At 43.3% G+C, this 18,289-nt stretch overlaps 1 protein-coding gene across 1 annotated transcript in view; it reads right to left on the reverse strand.

The window, feature by feature from the left end:
- The window catches only part of LOC144827853 (pancreatic secretory granule membrane major glycoprotein GP2-like), a 200,525-nt gene that overhangs the window by 166,975 nt on the left and 15,261 nt on the right, over positions 1–18,289 (reverse strand). Inside the window, exon 3 of the mRNA XM_078686017.1 lies at positions 2,253–2,470. Coding sequence (XP_078542143.1) covers positions 2,253–2,470 — 218 coding nt within the window. The remainder of the gene's footprint in view (positions 1–2,252; positions 2,471–18,289) is intronic.

An 18,289-nucleotide genomic window follows, 5' to 3' on the forward strand; every position in this document is an offset into this window, starting at 1 on the left:
ATCCCTTGTACCTGTGTTTCATAGACTATAGCGCTGCATTCGACCGGGTAGACAGAAACCTGTTGTGGAAAAAACTGAAAAGAATGAACATCCCAGACGACCTACTGAATCAGCTAATTCTCCTGCACAGCGACACGTGGGTCCAGGTCAAACTAGGCCCTGGAGAGTACCTAACTAAGAAAATTCAAACCTACACAGGAGTAAAACAGGGCTGTGTGTTAGCGCCAACCCTATTCAACCTTTTTATGGCCGACCTTTCCACAAAACTCAACGCCAATCATTCGCATGCTCCAAAACTAGGGGGCAAACAGCTTTCCTGCCTATTCTACGCCGATGACCTGGTGCTGATCAGTCGGACCCAGATTGGGCTACAGCGGCTCCTCAACATCACCGCGGAGTACTCCAAAGCTAATAAACTCTGTATCAACTACAGTAAAACAAAAATCATGCCCCTTAATTATCGCAAGCAAAAACTACCATTTAGATGGTACTTGGACTCGAACAAACTGGAAACCACAAACAAATATTGTTACCTGGGAGTTATTATAGACGAAAGGGGTAGCTTTAAACCACAACTGGAGGAGATCAAGAGGAGAGGCCTAATGATCGCAGCATCACTTAGGAACCTCAAAAACAAAATCGTTGGCCTAAACCTTGCTCCGCTCCTACAAGTGATCCAAGCCAAGCTGATTCCATCTATCACATGTGGAAGTGAAGCAATGAGAGGGAGGGACACGGGAACCCTGAATAGAGTAGTCTCAAAAGCAATGCGGATCATGTTCGGTCTTCCGAAAAACATCTCACCGGCGCAGATCCGCCTAGAATTTGGGTTGGCCAAAGAATAACTTGCATGAAAGGAAACTTACCTTAAGACCTGGAACAAAATAAGCAGAGGAGAAGAAAATACCCTTAACGCACTCCTCTGGAAAGATCTACAAAGTAAAAGTGACTGTCCAGCAAGACATTTCCTGGAGGATGCTATCAATCACCTTGGGGCAAGGCAGTTATGGGATCTCCAAGGGAGCCCGTGAGGTTTAAAAAAAACTATAAACAAAATCGTCAAGAAAGAATCCCTCCTGCAAGACAAAGCCTCATTAGCCAAGAGAGCACATGGCTGGCTGACTGTGCAATCATACAACAAACTTACTCCACAGGCGTACCTGGTGAACAGTTTCTCCAAAACAACAAAAGAATCGTTTTTAAAACTACGACTTGGAGTGTTACAAGCAGCGGGCCTCATGGCCCCGTGGCTGCGACCATCAAAACCAGCAAAATGCCACCTGTGCGGAACACACGAGGAAAATATCATACACCTCATAACCATCTGCAAAGAGCTGCAGCAAGACCGGAGGAACCTACTGAGACCCTTATTTTTAAACAAAGGAATCAGGTCCTGCAGAGAAGCAGTTTTGAGCTGCTTTAGAGGAGACGACGTGCAAATGGCCTACGGACTGGTAAAATATCTCGGATTGGCAGAAACCAGGCTCAAAACGACGAGAGCACAAGCGGACACTGACATTACCTATACAACATCACCCGCCTCCAGCCCTCAGACCGGGCAAGAGACCCATACTGACCAAGAACATTAAAGTACTTTCCCCACAGAAGCACGAACAATCTGGGAGATGCCGGTCCGAAGGGGAGCGGAGGGGATAGAATAACCCACTTGCTGAAAGCAAGCGCTCGGACATACACACAATTTTTTATCTAAAACAGAAATTTACCTGTACTTAATGCTGGATGATCATTGTCCCATTTTTAACGGTCTTAGACCGACCTTTTTTAACCGTTTTCCTTTAACTGACCATTTTCTTTTACTGCTAATAGCTATTTGTAATGGTTTTTATTAACTGTACAATAAAGCATTTACTTACTTACTTACTTACTTACTCCTCTCAGGCAGCTCCGCACCCCCTCCCGCACTGCCGCACTAGGAGGAAAAAATTAAATGATAATAACATTCTGTTTGATCATTTTATTTTTTCCTATCTTTTCTGTTTCTGGCAGTGGGGCGATGCTCCTCCGCCTAAGAGGAGCAGCCACTGATATTTATACATACATACACACATACATACATACATTCATGCTGAAGAGTCATTGACTGTGAAGTACTGAATCCTACTGTGAGGAGTCCAAAGTTGAGTTTGGATTCCTTCTCATTTATTTCCTGCTCATGAAGTAATTTTTTATATGACAACCCCCACCTTTCCTAGCTGACAGTCCTAAAGTGCACAGAGTGTGTCCTTTCTTACCTTCACCTCATTTCCACACCATCCTGCCTGTGGAATGGCTTTAACTTGGATCACCCGTTCATTTCCCTCCAGCTGCACATAAGTTGTGACCGTGCAGTTCGTATCAGCAAAATGCATCTGTGTGAGGTTGTACCTGAACCTCTCCAGGAGGCACTTGTTGAGAGACAATGTCATTGCTGAACCTTCACAGTGCACAGTGGGAGCGATGTCACTGCGACCTGCAACAAAACACGACCCGTTGAGAAATACATGCACGAACAGCTTATTTACCACTCCAGGAGTGTAGCATTCTGCAAGGCGTATCATTTTAATGGGTAGCTAACATGGAAACACAATAACCATAAAATGTACTGTTTCTTTCTGATTGAATATTGCAGCTTATTTGCAGGTGTCTGAAAGGTTGGCACACATTCTAGCAGAACATCACAGACATCACTCCTACAGGACACTGTTCACTGCCTCTTTTTAGGTCTTCCTACAGGAAGCTTTAGCTATGTGTGCAGGCCTATTATCGATGCAAGCACACATTCTGCACCCTATGCATGTATTCACATACATATACATAGACATACAGAAATGGGCTTTCGGGCAGGTCAGCTTCTTGAATGAGACAGTGTTTCAGACATTAGCTCCATGAGCAAGCCTTCACAATTTAGGTCAGCCTATGGGATTTAGAAAATCAATATATGAGGTAAGAAATACCTCCCTGTCACCACTCCCCTACAAGGATCGAGGGAGATGGCAGCCATGGCAGTAACACTTATGGCCCTGATTATGCTTTTTCGGTGCAGTGGTGGCGTGGTGGTGCAAACAGCAGTGCCTCAGATCTGCCCGAGATCTCCCGGCCTGCCCACCAGATTATGACTTTCAAGTAGTCTGGCAGGGGGGCGACATGGCGGTGCCTCTTTTAAAGGTGGCAGTGTCTTCATTTATTTATTTATTTGTTTGTGATTGTAGGTGGTCTGAACATTGTCTTAGATGCAGAGGAAGCTTGTTCCAGGATAGGGGACCGAGATTGGAAAGAGCCTTCCCACACAATCTGGATTTCTTGACTTGAGCGGGTTTGGATCCCGAGCAGAGGGACCTAAAAGGCAGGTAAGGTGTGAATTTCTCAGAGAGATAGGCGGGGCCAAGGTTAAATAAAACCTTGTGGATGGTACAACAGGCTTTGAACTTGACCTGCTCGCGTATAGGAAGCCAGTGCAGCTGGCAACGAAGAGGGTAGGAGGCAGTCCTGGGAGGGGCATTGAGGACCAATCGTGCTGCAGTGTTCTGGACTACCTGCAGTCTGCTAAGAGAGACCTCATTAGCAGAAATCAACAAGCCATTGCAGTAGTCCAGACGGCTTAATATGAGTGCCTGAGTCAAGGTCTTCTGTGTTGAGTCAGCTGGCCACCAATTCGGAGTCCATAGTAGGTGAGCCTCCCCAAAGAGCAGAATCTCCGACTTCCCAACATTACATTGGAGGAAGTTACTCTTCATCCAGTTTGAGATAGCTCTCATACCAGAATAGAAGGTTGCCTGAACTGTCGGAGTGAATTTGTCAAATGTGAAAAGCAGTTGTGTGTCATTGGCGTAAGAGATGGGAATGAACCTACATGCCCTGAGGAGGTCGGCCAAGGGAGCAACATAGATATTAAACAAGGTGGGGCTCAAACAGGAGCCCTGGGGCACTCCCTTGGTTAATTCCATTGGCCCTGAGCAGTACAGGCCAAGGATGATGGTCTGAGAACGGGAAGAAAGAAAACTTGTAATCCACTGCAGAGCCGAATCTCTAAGTCCAGCCGCCTTCAGTCTCCTGAGCAATATCTGATGTGAAACTGTGTCTAACGCAGCTGATAGGTCCAACAGCACCAGAATAGTTGATTGGCCCCTATCTAGGGCCATCCTATTGTTATCTGTGACTGCAAGCAGAACTGATTATGTGCTGTATTTGGGCCTGAAGCCTGACTGAGAGGAGTGTAGGCAACCAGCCTGTTCGACATGGTTGGAGAGGTGTTTATTTATGTGCTTCCCCAAAAGCTTGCTCAGGTACAATGGGGGCAGTGCAATCATTATGTTAGAAATACATGAGATGCCTCTGAAACAACACAGGCCGGCACTTTCCAGCAATTTTGATTGGCCTGGCTCCTTATTCTGCTGCCACTGCATAGTCCATATTATTTCAACTCCAGTGGCCCAGACTCAGCAAAAGTAAACTGAATCTCACTATGCTTTATAACTCTGGACATCAGAGCACTAAGTGTGATGCTGGTGGTGTAACAAAGTCTTAGGGGCCCCCCTGCAAGGTAGGCTTCTTAGGTCTCACCTGGAAAGTTAATGCGCTGTCTAGGCGAGACATGTTGTTTACTCTTAGTGAACTTAGAGGCCACACATTACTTCAAATTCACTCTCAATTGCTGAGCTCCTGCTGGTTAGCTCTGCAGTCAGCACTTCTCTCTTCTTGCACTTGACACTCTCGTAGTGCATGGTCCAAGTACTTGTATTGTTATGCGTGTGCTTTTGGGAGCTATTTTTTATTTTTTTTAAGCCACTCAATAGAGTGGCTGGCTCTGTTGTTTGCTCCCTCCCCATTATCTGTGTGTGCCTGTTCCCCCTCCCTCCCATTGCTGTGTCCCAACCCAGCACAACAAATAAGCCCAAAGGTCAGAAGTCTTTGTCCCAACCTCTGACTTTTGTTTTTGTTGCAGCTTTTATATAGAGTGCACTTGACCCGAAGGTGTTGGAGCTCTTTACACAAGAAATCGTTCATTTTCTTTAGGCACGGGGAGATTAAGTGATTTGCTAAGAGTCACAGGATGTTGAACCAGCACAGACTCTAACCTGGTTCCCCAGCTCCAAAGTCGACAGCTTTGGCAGTACCACCACATCCTCTCTCTTTGCATGGAGGTATCAGATGGAATTAAACATGCTAATGCAGATGTTATGTATGTTTGCACTGGGAAGCTCTGCCTTCTGGGGCTTCAAACAAGGAAGCAAAATGCATTATTTCTCTGCAAAACTTTCACCTGCACAACAGACAAAAAAAAAACATGAAGAGGGTAGTGCTGGCCACTTCATACTGCTTTTATTACAAGTGCTGTAATTCACAATTCACCAGCCAACTTTCTGTTCAACAACCACACCCGATTGACATAGCCAGTGCTCACCCGTAGGCGAGACCAATTGGCTCTGCATATGCAGGTTAAACCAAGGAAGCACTGATGCTTGTTTACATTCCTTGAGCACTACCCCTGAGGCCAATGTGCCATTAAATAGTTTAATAAACATAGTGATAATGGTCTCCACTGCCCCAGCCAAAATGCTGGGTGGACAAGAGCCAATAGGAGGGCCAGGGCACATTTAAAATGACCTTTCTGTTCTCTTCCAGATAAATATCCTAGAAGTTGAGAAGGCCGCCAGCAGTTTGTACTTGAGCCACCCAGGTCTCGAAAGCTGAGGGAATAGAAGAGCCAGATGCTTTCCCTGTGTGTAGCTACCTTGAATAGATGCTAAATTGTCACACAATTTCTGGGAAGGGGAAATGCTAAGTGTAGAATGATCTGACCATGTCACTGCATGCTAAGGTCTCCAATGATCTGATCATGCTATTTTATATGAAGGTCGGAAATGATTTGACCATGCCACTCTATATGGAGGTCCCCAGTGATCTGACCATGTCACTCTATGCTGAGGTTGCCAATGATCTGACCATGTTACTCTATATGGAGGCTGCCCATGGTCTGACCATGCCACTCTATATAGAGGTCGCCAATGATCTGACCATGCCACTCTATTTGAAGGTCACTAATGAGCTCACCATGTCACTCTATGCTGGGGTTGCCAATGATCTGACCATGTTACTCTATGCAGAGATCTCCAATGACCTGGCCAGGGCACTCTATATGGAGGTTGCCAAAGATCTGACCAAGCCACTCTATATGGAAGTCGCCAATTGTCTGATCAAGCCATATGAAGGTCGCCAATGATCTAACCATGCCACTCTATATGAAGGTCTCCAATGATCGGACCATGTCACTCTATGCTGAGGTTGCCAATGATCTGACCTTGTTACTCTATGCACACTATATATGGAGGTCACCAATGATCTGGTCATGTGATTCTATATGGAGGTCGCCAATGATCTGACCATGCAATTCTATACAGTGGCAAAAAGCTTAGGAATCGTAGAGGAAAACAAGTTAGCTGTGATTTCCAGAGGGATATTCTTTCTATGAACAGTGAGGGAGCGTAGGCTTTACTTTTCTTTTGGAGCCATGAAAACAATTATGGCAGCTATGATTGGCAGGATAATTGACTATTCCAATAGCATCTATGTAGGATTACCACAATCTGATTTATAGAGACTTCAACTACTGCAAAATGCTGCAGCCAAGCTGCTGTTTAAAGTTCCTCATTGAGCACATTCTCTCCCACTGTTGAAACAAATTCACTGGCTGCCAATAGTACAGCATATCCAGTTTAAGTTTTGTGTGCCACTTTTCAAGGCTCCCCATGGCCTACCTCTAGATTTCCTTGCTAAGCGAGTGGTGAGATATGCTCCAGCTAAGATTTTGCAGTCATCCAAGACCAACTTATTTATGCTCCCTACATTTCAAAAATGAAGAATTGGAGGGAAAAGGTTTTCAGTATACCGACTAGGATTTGTAATTCTCTTCCACTAGCTATTCAACCAAAAACATCATTAGAACGATTTAGACTGGAATTAAAACCATGGCTCTTCGAAGAATCTTTCACCCAAGAGATATATGTATTGCCTGTACTTTGCATCTTCTCTCTTAGATGTTAGCACCATGATACATTTGGGAACATGCGCTTTATACGTTCTTTATTACCACCACCTCCTTATCACATTTTGAATTCTACAAGAAGCTGAAGGCCTCGATTTTTGAGGAGTCCCACTGGGGGACTTTCACCTGCTGAGCATCAGGATACTTACTCTCACAAGTGTGATAGAGAGCGATTGTGCTCTTTTGTTTGTAGGGGTGCATCTTAATCACAAGTAGCCTGCAACTGCATTAATTATTTTGTTGTGTTAACGTTGGTCATTAGAATGTGTACTGTAATAACATGAAGAGTGATGTGTTAGGGATATTTTTCTATTAAAATCGAAAGAAACTGATGTTACAATACATGCATGTTTAACTGAAAACATTAACGTTCAGAATGTATGTATGATGCTCAAAATTATTTACATATTTGATGTGCGTATGTAACATGTTATTTTAGAAATGCTGAGTAAAATGTGCATCCAAGTGTAGTTTTATAAGGTGTGCATGTTATTTTCTTATGTTGGCCCATTTCTGTAGGCCTGAAATGCATTTTCCCTGGAAGCTCTCGTATTTGATTTAATAGTTGAATTTCATGTGTATATTGGATTTGTACTTTCTTACGTTTCTGTTGCAGGTGGAGAAATTCATCCTTGTTAATTAGAATAACACTTTTGTTTTAGGAGTTATGCTCAGGGAGGAGAGGATACATTTGTACAAGTAGTGCTGATAATGTGAAATGATGTTCTTTCTCACTGGAGAAGGCCTGAGAATCAAGGTCAAAAGGCCGGGAGTGTCGGAACAGAACGACAAATCATCTGATGGAGGTGTCTAGCAAGATGAGGCAATCGGATGATGTGAAATGGGCGTGTTCCATGATTTTTGTGTTGTAATTAGGGACAGTGCCCTGGTGGTTGAATGCGGAGTAGAGTGGAATAGTTTGAAGGAGAAGGAAGGAACATCTTAGAATGAGCTCTGTAGTGTTATGGTACTTGACCCATACAACGTGAGGGAACTTTTTAGGAAGTCTTCACACACTGACAGCTTTTCATAACTTGCCTGAGGAATTCTAAGTAGGGTTGTCATGTTAGTGGTAGTGTAGGAATAGACTAACGCTTTATATATAACTTGCAAATGAATTCTGATCTTGATGTAGGAGCTCTTGTAGCTTGCATTCTGATTTTGGAATTTGTAATTCTTTTCATGCTCCAGAAACTCAAAATTGCATGTAGGTGTGGCTTCAAATTATTTTCTATGTATCTTTATAACCTCGTTTTGAGGTGCTTGCATGTCCAGTTATTTTTGGCTTTGTAATAAATCGACTAAACTTAGCACATGGAGTCTGTGATTCTTCAGAGTCATGAAATTCTGTTGTTATAAACCTGAAATGGAAAGTTATTTCTCCTCTCTACACTTCTAAGCAGACACCAAGGATCCATTGACCAGGGGTTCTAGAGAAATGTTATGGCCCCATCAAGTGATAGTATGGTCTACAAATCTAGATGTTTCTTATTATAGAGACGGCACAAGAGACCATCCTAACAGAAAAGAGAGAAATAGAAGAATTAGAAGTAGCCCTCAATAAGAGTAATGCCCTAGGTGAAGCAAAAAAGAAATTAGATGAGATAAATCAAGATATGTGTGGCTATCGGGACTACTTTATATACAAAAAGACATTCAAATTGAAAAAAGATATGAGCAGGTTTAGCCATGAAATTTCATATCCTTTTCTTAGAAAAGATTACTATTTGGAAAAGCAAGAACAGAATTGGGAAAGACCACAAAGGGCAAGATTCTTTAACTACAGGCGCCCCAAACATGTAAACTTTTTGAATACCTCAGATTGCGGGGGGAGGATGCCCAAAACAGAGAGGAAGGATCAAGACAGGGATCAGAGAACGAATTTGATGGGGGGTTTTTATGACAAAGACAAAAGAGGCTCCAAAGGGGATACTCAAACAGGGGCAGGGGAACACCCGTGAGAAACCAGGGTGGAAGAAACCAACAACCACAAGAATACTCGAGGAACCAACAACCACTAGAGTACTCGAGGAACCAACAGACACAGGAGTACCTCAGAACAAGGAGCAAGAACTATTGGCAATAGAACAAACCCCTATCATTAACCTGTCCAAATTAAATTTAAGTAGAGTAGAAGAGGAGGTACTTAGGAAAGGTTTTAGTTTTGTTCCAGCTACAGGGATTAACACATTTCCTCTAGAGAAGGACTTACGAGCATTCTTTAGGAAAGTAACAATACGCAATTTTTGGAGGAACGGGCCACAGACAAGGATCTATGCCCAAAGTCTACTTTCACCCCTAGTTTGTGTATGGTAGGAAAACATTTAGAAATACTTGAGGCAGTTGTTAGAATGGAAGTAGATAATCTTCCTAAAGAGATACGTTTTCACACACATAATATGTCCAAAGTTCAGAAACAAGTTATAGAATCGCTGTCCTGAGACAACAGGATAAAATAAAGCCAGCAGACAGAGGGGGAGGGGTGGTGATCGTTGATACAGAGAATTATGAACAGAGGGCTTTAGAACTTCTCTGTAACAGATAACACTACAAACTGGTCCCTTGGTCAAGACTAGAGAGACTAAAAAGGGAGTTGAAATTGCTCATTGAGCGAGCTAAGAACAAAGAGTGGATCAATTTTGATGAATATCAATTTTTTAACAATAAGACCCCAAGATCCGTGCGTTTTATGTAGAATCCCAAAGTCCATAAAATTGTTATGAATCCTCCACTGAGGCCCATTGTAGCATCCATTGACTCCCTTTTGGAGCCCCTCAGCAAATACGCTGATGTGTTTTTAAAATGTCTTGTCCAGAAATAAAGATCATGCATAAAGGACACTACTGATATGATTACTAAGATCGAAGGACTTGAGTTTAATGCCAACACCGAATATATGGTGACCCTCGACATCGAGGCACTATATACTAATATACTACAATAGGCTACCATAGAGGAAGTCAAGAGGACTTTATAAAATGCCGACATAGTAGGTGCAAACAAGGAATTCAGTGTTAACTGTATTTCCATGGTCCTTCTGAATAACTTTTTTTATTTAAGGATGACCTATATATTGAATTGAAGGATACCAGCAAGGGGGCCACCTGTGCGCTGAGTCTGGTTTGTGCTTACGTGGGTGCATTCGAGGAGAGACATATAATCAACAAAATCTCTCCCTTTTATGAGAACGTCCACAAATAGGTCAGATTTATAGATGATATTTTCTTTATATGGCGGGCCCCCTGAGCAGCTGGATGAATTCCTTGAATGATTAAAAAACCTTGGGGACAAGAACTTGAAATTCGCTGCCAACTACAACCAAAACAGTGTTAATTTCCTAGTTATAAAAATTAAGCCCGTAGATGGACATCTAGCTGTAGAACTCTTTACAAAACCAAGTGATAGAAATACAGTACTCTACTATGATAGCTACCACCTCAAGAGCCATAAAGACAACATACCATTTGGTGAGTTCCTATGTCTCTGTAGGAATTGCACATCTTTAGGAGACTTTTATGAGCAAGCGGCCATTTTAAAAAGCAAATTTAAGGAACAAGGCTACCCCAAGAAGCTGATAAATAGGTTCTTTAAAAGGGCGAGGTTCTACAACAGAGATAGTCTCCAGGACAGTAAAAGTAACAACAAAAATAGAGCACAAAAGAAAATAGTCATGATGAGCCAGTTCTCTGTAGCGAGCAACCAACGAAAGAATATAATAAATCGCAATTGGAAGATTCACAAAGGGGAAAGTAATAACCTCCCTAGACCACTATATGCCTTTAAAAAGAACAAAAATCTCCGGAACACTCTGGTTTATACCTACAGAGATGAGCCTATGGAGACACACACAACCCTGGCTAGAGGAAGAGCCAAAGGCAATAACAGATGCGGCAGCTGTAGTGTATGTGAGTTATGTGTAACAATTAAGGTAGTAACTCTCAATGGGATTACACACGAGATTACTACTTTAAATAAATGGAGGAGTAAAAATATTATTTATCTTATTATTTGCCCGTGCAGTATGGGTTACATAGGTGAAACTGCCAGGGAATTGAGACAACGCATGTGTGAACATAGCTCAGCCATCAATACCAATAAAGAAAATGCTCCTTCAGTTAGTCATTGGGCAGAAAAGAAGCATAAGGTAACAGATCTCCGATTGGTGGTACTGAAGAAAATAAGACAACTTAAGAGGGCAGGTAATAGTGCCCATAGGAGAAAACTGCCAGAACAATGATATATGATCAAGTTTAATACCATAAAAAAGGGCTGAATAGTAGGGAGGAGTGGGAGAGAATTATCTCTATGTAATTCAATCTTTGACTCCTTTATTAGTCTGTGAATCAATTTTCCCTCCTAAAACATTCTATGGCCATTAATATGGTGTGTGTTTCATGCTCATTTCGATCTATGGGGTGCAGTAGGGCTTTTATTTTCTGGCACTGGACAGTACACAGTCCGATCCAGGACAGGACCCACTGGGTTGTGCAGTAGGGCTTTTACCTTTTGGGACAGGATAGGGCCCAGTCCGATTCATGATAGGATCCATTGGGTTGTTTGCAATATATTAAAATTGAATACAGGTACAGTTTGCGAGAATAGATTATTATCAAGTTATCGTGGGTATGGGAGACAGCAATTCTTGATATCAACATAGTCACTATTTATTTACATATACTTTCTTTTTTGTCTAGAACGCTAAGCATTGAGTATTAGCAAACTAGTAATCTCTCCAAGATGGCCGCCAGACATGTGCATTAATGAGGGCAGGCATGCTGGGTAAACACCATCGGACACACACAGGCGGGCGAGACAGGTTTTAAAAGAGAGTTGTAGTTCTGAAAATTCTGGACTCGTGAATATAACTTCATCATCGCATGACGATTTTTATATCAAACGACCGAGAATGGCTAGTACACTATGTACAAGCATTTTCGTCATATTCGAGTGACGATTTCACCTCGAAATCGTCATTTTCGTCCTGAACCCTTGGCTTCCATTTTGTGTACGGCAGCCATTTTGTGAGTTGCCCTCACATAGGCTTATAACTACAGCCAAATTCGATATCAAAGAACACGTACACCTTAATTGACTTCTCTGTGACCTGGGCAAGCTGGAACCATTGCCCAGGCCAAACCTGTTTGGTCAGTTCCTCTCCCAGTGGCCGAACGAGATAGCATCAAGGCACAACATGCCATAAACCCTTTTCATCGCACACACACCCTGCCTAATCTTGCTCACACCTGTCCCTGCTCTTTTCTCTCACTTGCTTTATGATGAGGAGGTGCCCGTTTTTATTGGGGGTCCACCGATATCTGATGAAAATGTTGGGCCTTGCCGGGTAATTTGTTGTGGGCTGGACGAACTTAAATGTGGGCTTGTCATCATGATTCTGCTTTTTCTTTGTAGTGAAAACATGGGAATGGTATACTAAAATGTGAAGAATGTTTGCCTAAAGCACAATATTTCGTATAAAAAGAGAAGCCTGACTTTGTAAGATTGAGCAGTCTCCTGAGAATATACACACCGTGTTGTTGTACTTCTAGGACGCCTGTTACTTGGTTGCAGCCAATAAATTCGATCTTTGACTTCACCTAGAAGACTCTGAGTTTCTGTGTCTGAATCAGGAAAGTACTCGAGGTCTTAGGGTGTACCCTGACACCGCTGGGTTACCGGTTCGGTACCGGTTCTGAAAAACCCAGTACCTCAGCTGGCGCCCAACGTGGGGCGATACCAACGGTACCGGTCAAAGCCAGAGGTTCGTGAGGAGCTTCGTGTGAAAATTCTGGAGGAAGGCCGCCACTTCATCGACCCCTGCATGTCGACGTGGTCCGAAAGTCTTTGCTGCGAGGTTCCCCGCTTCCCGACGGCTACGAAGGACTGCTGCCCTGGCTATCGCCCTGATTTGGACCCTTGATGTTTGGTAGAGCGAGACGATAGACGAGTCTTCTGGTGACGTCATCGATATCTCAGTTAAGTATAAGTGGAGCGTCTCCCAGTCCTTAGTTGGTTCTTAGTTTGGGTATCCCTTCGAGATCTTTGATTTGGAACTTGCAAGTACCAAAGCCGAAGGACTCGTGTATTCACGAGAATATCGTAATCGATAATCCTTTGAAGTTTGAAGCTAGACTAGAGAGCGAAGATGCCTGGTTTTAGCAGACTTGGAAATTTGTTTTGTCTTGGTTGTAGTAATAGGGATTCCCGATTGGAGGCCTCGTGTCCGGTTCCTCCGATTGGAACTCCAACCTATGAATTGTATGTGAAGCATGGAGTAGGCCCCATCACGTATAATGAAGTGTGGATCAAATACACCAGAAAAGATGGTGTTTTAAAATGGCCCCAATATGGTAGCTTTGACACGGAAATCTTAGACAATCTCGAAGTTAAACTTTTTTAAGAAGAAAGCCCGGCCGGCGATGTTTGACTCTTTCCGCCTATGGCGTAAGGAAGCCAAACAGAAGGAAATTAAATTAGCAAAGAAAAATAAGAGAGAAAGGGGTATTTCGATAATGCAAGCTGCTATGCAGTTTAAAGATAATGAAGAAGAACAGATGAGTGAGCAGTTGCACAGGCAACGTAAAATGGTAATAGATAAATGCTATCCAGTTTTGCCGCCTCTTCAGAAAGATGCAGCAAAAGAACTTGAAAAAGATCCCCTAATGTCGCATTTATTGAGTTTGCCTCCCCCTTTATGCGCAAAATGCTACGGCACCCCCGCAACCTTTAGCTGCGCAACCCGTGGTTGCATTGCCTCCTGCTCCTCCACAGCACCCACCAGCTGTTCTTCAGTTGGCTCCTGCTCCTCCGGTGCAGCCCCCTCAAGGGCCACCGACTTTGACATCTGCTCTGCCTTTACTTCCTACAACTTTAACTACTATATCGACTCCCACTTCTGGTATTCCTCCTGATACTGCCTCTGCATCTGCCTTGCCTCACCCTGCTTTCCCACTTGTCTTTTCATCGACTTCTCCTGTTCGTCAGAGAGTGGCTAGTACTGTTACTAGTATTCCATATCCTTTCTTTGGAGCGGCAAGTCCGGCTCCTGTCTCTGAGCGTACACAGTTGCGTAGCCAACTGCCTGATTCTAGGGAGAAGGAAACATTGAATCATTTGGCACATAGATGGGTGACTGACCCGATGAAATATGATCTAGAATCTGTTATGGATGTCTTCCATCAGTGGGAAGCATCAAAGCAGAGATACGTTTTTGAGAACATGTGTGCTTTTCTGTGTGAATATTTAGAGGACAATGATTTGGACTCTAATCCGCCCGAGTTGAGCCATGTACGGTTCGAGTTTTCAAAAGGCACAATTGTGGGTTCAGATGTTAAGAAAGCAGTTGTGACGTTGTTGTCGCTTAGGACTGAAGGTGTTTCCAAGTCGTTGTTTGAGTCTGAATCCTCTGGTAAAAAGAAGGGAAGACAATATCCCATGAGAGAAGTTCCTCCAGTATGGAAGGACGCCGTTGCCGCTGATGTAGCTAATCACGTTGATGCTGTTCCAGCACACTTTCAGCGTGTGTGGGTACATGTTCCATGGAAGCGAGCTGAAGTATTAGCCCTTAAGCAGACATTGCCTGATCCCCGTAAAAATCCTGCAGGGTATTACAAGGAATTGTCACAAACTGCAGGGTCATGCATCATGAATTTAGCGGATATAGATATGTTGTTTGGGAATGTTGTTCCACAGCCTTTATGGGGAAAGATTCGCCATGCGGATCATGATCAGGAGTTAGGTGACTCATGGGCTAATATTGCTGCTGCAGATACCCGACAAGTTGGTGGTGCTAAACCTGAACCTTTAGTAGCAGAACTTCCTGGTAAGATCATTGATTACATGAAGACTATAATGCCTGCGATGCGTGTGAATTGGGATAAATTGTCTGCGTGTAAGCAGAAGAAAGATGAAACGGTGTCAGATTTCTTCCCCAGGTTTGAAGAGACGTTTGTCGACCACAGTGGTCAGGATATGAGTACAGAAGGTGGCCAACGGTTGTTCGTCGATAAATTTGTGCACAATCTGCTTCCCGAGTTGTGTATAAAGTTAAAAGATTCAGAGAGTTCTTGGGCAGTTTCCTCTTCAGCACAGATATTAGCTACCGCACAGTATTAAGAAAATAGAGACAAAGATGAGAAAGATAGAGCAGAAAAGGAAACTAAAGAGTAAAAAACAATGGTTCTGTTACAGCAAGCATATCCGCCACGTAATGGTCAGAATAATGGTGGTCAGAGTAGCTATCAGAGTAATTATCAGCAACCTCCACAGTTTCAAAGGCAAAGAGTAGAGTATACTCAACCACGTGTCCCTGTAGGTCCCAACCAGTGTTCGTATTGTAAGGAAGAGGGTCATTTTAAGTATAGTTGCCCTGTTTTGTTACAGCGCGCGAATGGTGTTTCTGGCGCAAGAGGTCGAGGTGTTCAACAAGCTCCTAGAGGTAGAGGACGTGGAAATTTCCCCCAGAACGCTCGTTCCCTTCCGCCTCAAAATTCTATGAATAGTTTTGATCAGCAGAATAATGCGTCTGGTAGGACAGCTCAGTACTATGCTGATGATTACTATGCAGAAGAAGAGCATGTGGAAGGTAATGATTGCTAGGACAGCCATAGACAAAGAGAGGGAGTTGTTTCAGTTCCAGTAGATCAGAGTGGACCATACGTCGAGGTGATGACATCAGGTGTGTCAGAACCTTTTCTGTTGGATACTGGTGCTACAAAGAGTTCTATTATGCACTCCAAACTCCCTGGCGCACCTTTGTCTGGCGAAATGAATGTTTCAGTAGGTTTTTCTGGCGCCCCGGTTAGAAATCCGATTTCTGACCCTTTGTCTCTTTCTGTTGGTCCTTGTGAATTCAAAGCACCCCTTATTCTAACAACAGGTTGTGGTGAAAACTTGCTAGGATTGGATCTGTTAAAAAGATTGTATGCGACTTTGTACTGTTCTCCTTTGGGAGTACAACTTACACTGGGTAAGAAAGTGGTTTCTCCAATGTATTTGTCAAGGGATAAACTTCCGACAGAATTGTCGTTTCTTCCTGATATTCTTTGGGCTACTGGTCCTAATGATGTGGGTCTTTTGGAAATACAGCCATATGTTGTGACATTGAAAGCCAATGTTAAAATGCCACGCATTCCCCAATACAAATTCTCTAGTGAAGGTGAAAAAGCGTTGTTAGCGATCATTTACGATCTGATTGAAAAAGATGTGATTGAAGAGACAAGAGGCAACGTTTGCAATAGTCCTGTTCTGCCTGTTTTGAAACGAACTGACCCTTCCCAGCCACCTGTTTACAGATTTGTGATTGATCTTAGAGAGGTGAATAAAATAGTTGTGCCACAATTTCCAGTTGTTCCTAACATTACTGCCCTATTGACTATGATTCCAGGTTCTGCCACCTGGTTTTCGGTGATTGACTTGAAGAATGCTTTCTTCAGCATCCCGATTGCTGAGGAGAGCAGGGATATTTTTGGCTTCAGTTTAGGAGGACGAAGCTTCGGCTTTAAACGCGCTCCCCAGGGCTACTGTGAAAGTCCATCAATATATAGTCAAGCTCTAAAGACACAGCTTGATACAATTGTTTTACCTGAAGGTGCTACACTTGTTCAGTACGTCGATGATTTGCTTGTCGCTGCAGATACTGAGGAAATATGTAAAGAAGCCACGTTTTCATTGTTGCGTCATTTGTGTGATTTGCATCACAAGGTGTCACTTTCCAAATTGCAATATTGTCGACAAGAAGTGACCTACTTAGGTCATCTCTTATCGAAGGAGGGAAGGAAACTGACCCCAGAAAGAATTCAGGCAATAGCAAAATTGAGTGTGCCAAGAACACCGAGAGAAGTGAGTGCTTTCTAGGGCATTACGTCATATTGCAGACAATGGATACCGAATTTTTCATTAATGGCCAAACCTTTGGTGGCATTAACCTGTAAAGATACACCGAACCCCCTCACATGGTCTGAAGAGTGTCAGAAAAGTTTTTCTGAATTGCGCACAGCATTATGTTCGGCTCCTGTGTTGGGTACCCCTGACTACAGTAAGCCCTTTACATTGTATGTCCATGAGAAACAAGATTGTGCATTGTCAGTGTTGACACAGTTGTTTGGAGACAAGCAGCGTCCATGTGCATATTTTTCGTCGACTTTGGATCCGGTAGCTAAAGCATTGCCGAGTTGTTCAAGAGCAACAGCGGCCGCAGCTGTTTCTATTCGACAGTCTGCTGGTCTAGTGATGAATAATACGTTAATTGTAATGGTTCCACATGCAGTAGACACGTTGTTAAACAGAACCAAGACACAGCACTTAACTAGTGTTCGATTGTCAGGTTACGAGTTGACATTGTTAGCGAGTCATGTGCACATAAAAAGATGCAACACACTTAACCCAGCTACGTTGTTGCCGAGTGTAGAGGAATTAGATGCTTCAGAACAGCATGATTGTTTTCTTAGAACAGAAGAAGAAACGAAAGGGAGAACAGATCTTAGGGACACTCCTCTTGTAAAGTGTGATGGTACCTTATGGGTGGATGGTTCATGCTTCAAGCTTCCGAATGGTGACACGACTGCAGCATATGCTGTCACGACTTTGCATACAATTGTTGAAGCTGCACGTATTCCACATAATTTAGCTCAAGCAGCAGAGTTGATTGCACTTACGAGAGCATGTGTGTTGTCGAAAGGAATGAAAGTGACCATCTACACCGACAGCCAATACGCATTTGGAGTGGCTCACAGTTTTGGACGATTGTGGAAAGAACGTGGGTTCCTGACTTCGCTTGGAGCTAAGATACAGCATGGTCAGTTGGTAAATGAGCTTCTTGAGTCACTTACTTTGCCGTTGCAAGTTGCGATTGAGAAATGTAGCGCACACAAGAAGGTGACTGATGATGTTGGTCATGGAAATGCATTTGCTGACGAAATCGCAAAAGAAACAGCGAGGAATGTGATGAGCCGAATGTATGTTGCAGGCCCGACAAGATGGGTTGGTGATGTTGGAATGTGTGAAGACACGATAGAGAGTGTGAAGTCTATTCAAGCTGAAGCTACAGAGAAAGAGTTGAGCATGTGGGGAGAAAGTACGGGTAAAATGGAAGCAAATGGTTGCTGGATTGAATTGTCAGAGCATCAGAGATGGTTGTTACCCGATGCGTACGTGCTTGCAGTGGTTACAATGGCTCATGGAATGGCTCATATCAGCGTGAAAGGGATTTGCAAGTTGTTGGCTCCAGTATGGCAAAATGCAGGAATTCCT

This window comes from Lissotriton helveticus, chromosome 4_1 (genome assembly GCF_964261635.1).
Source record: "Lissotriton helveticus chromosome 4_1, aLisHel1.1, whole genome shotgun sequence".
NCBI classification, from domain to species: domain Eukaryota; kingdom Metazoa; phylum Chordata; class Amphibia; order Caudata; family Salamandridae; genus Lissotriton; species Lissotriton helveticus.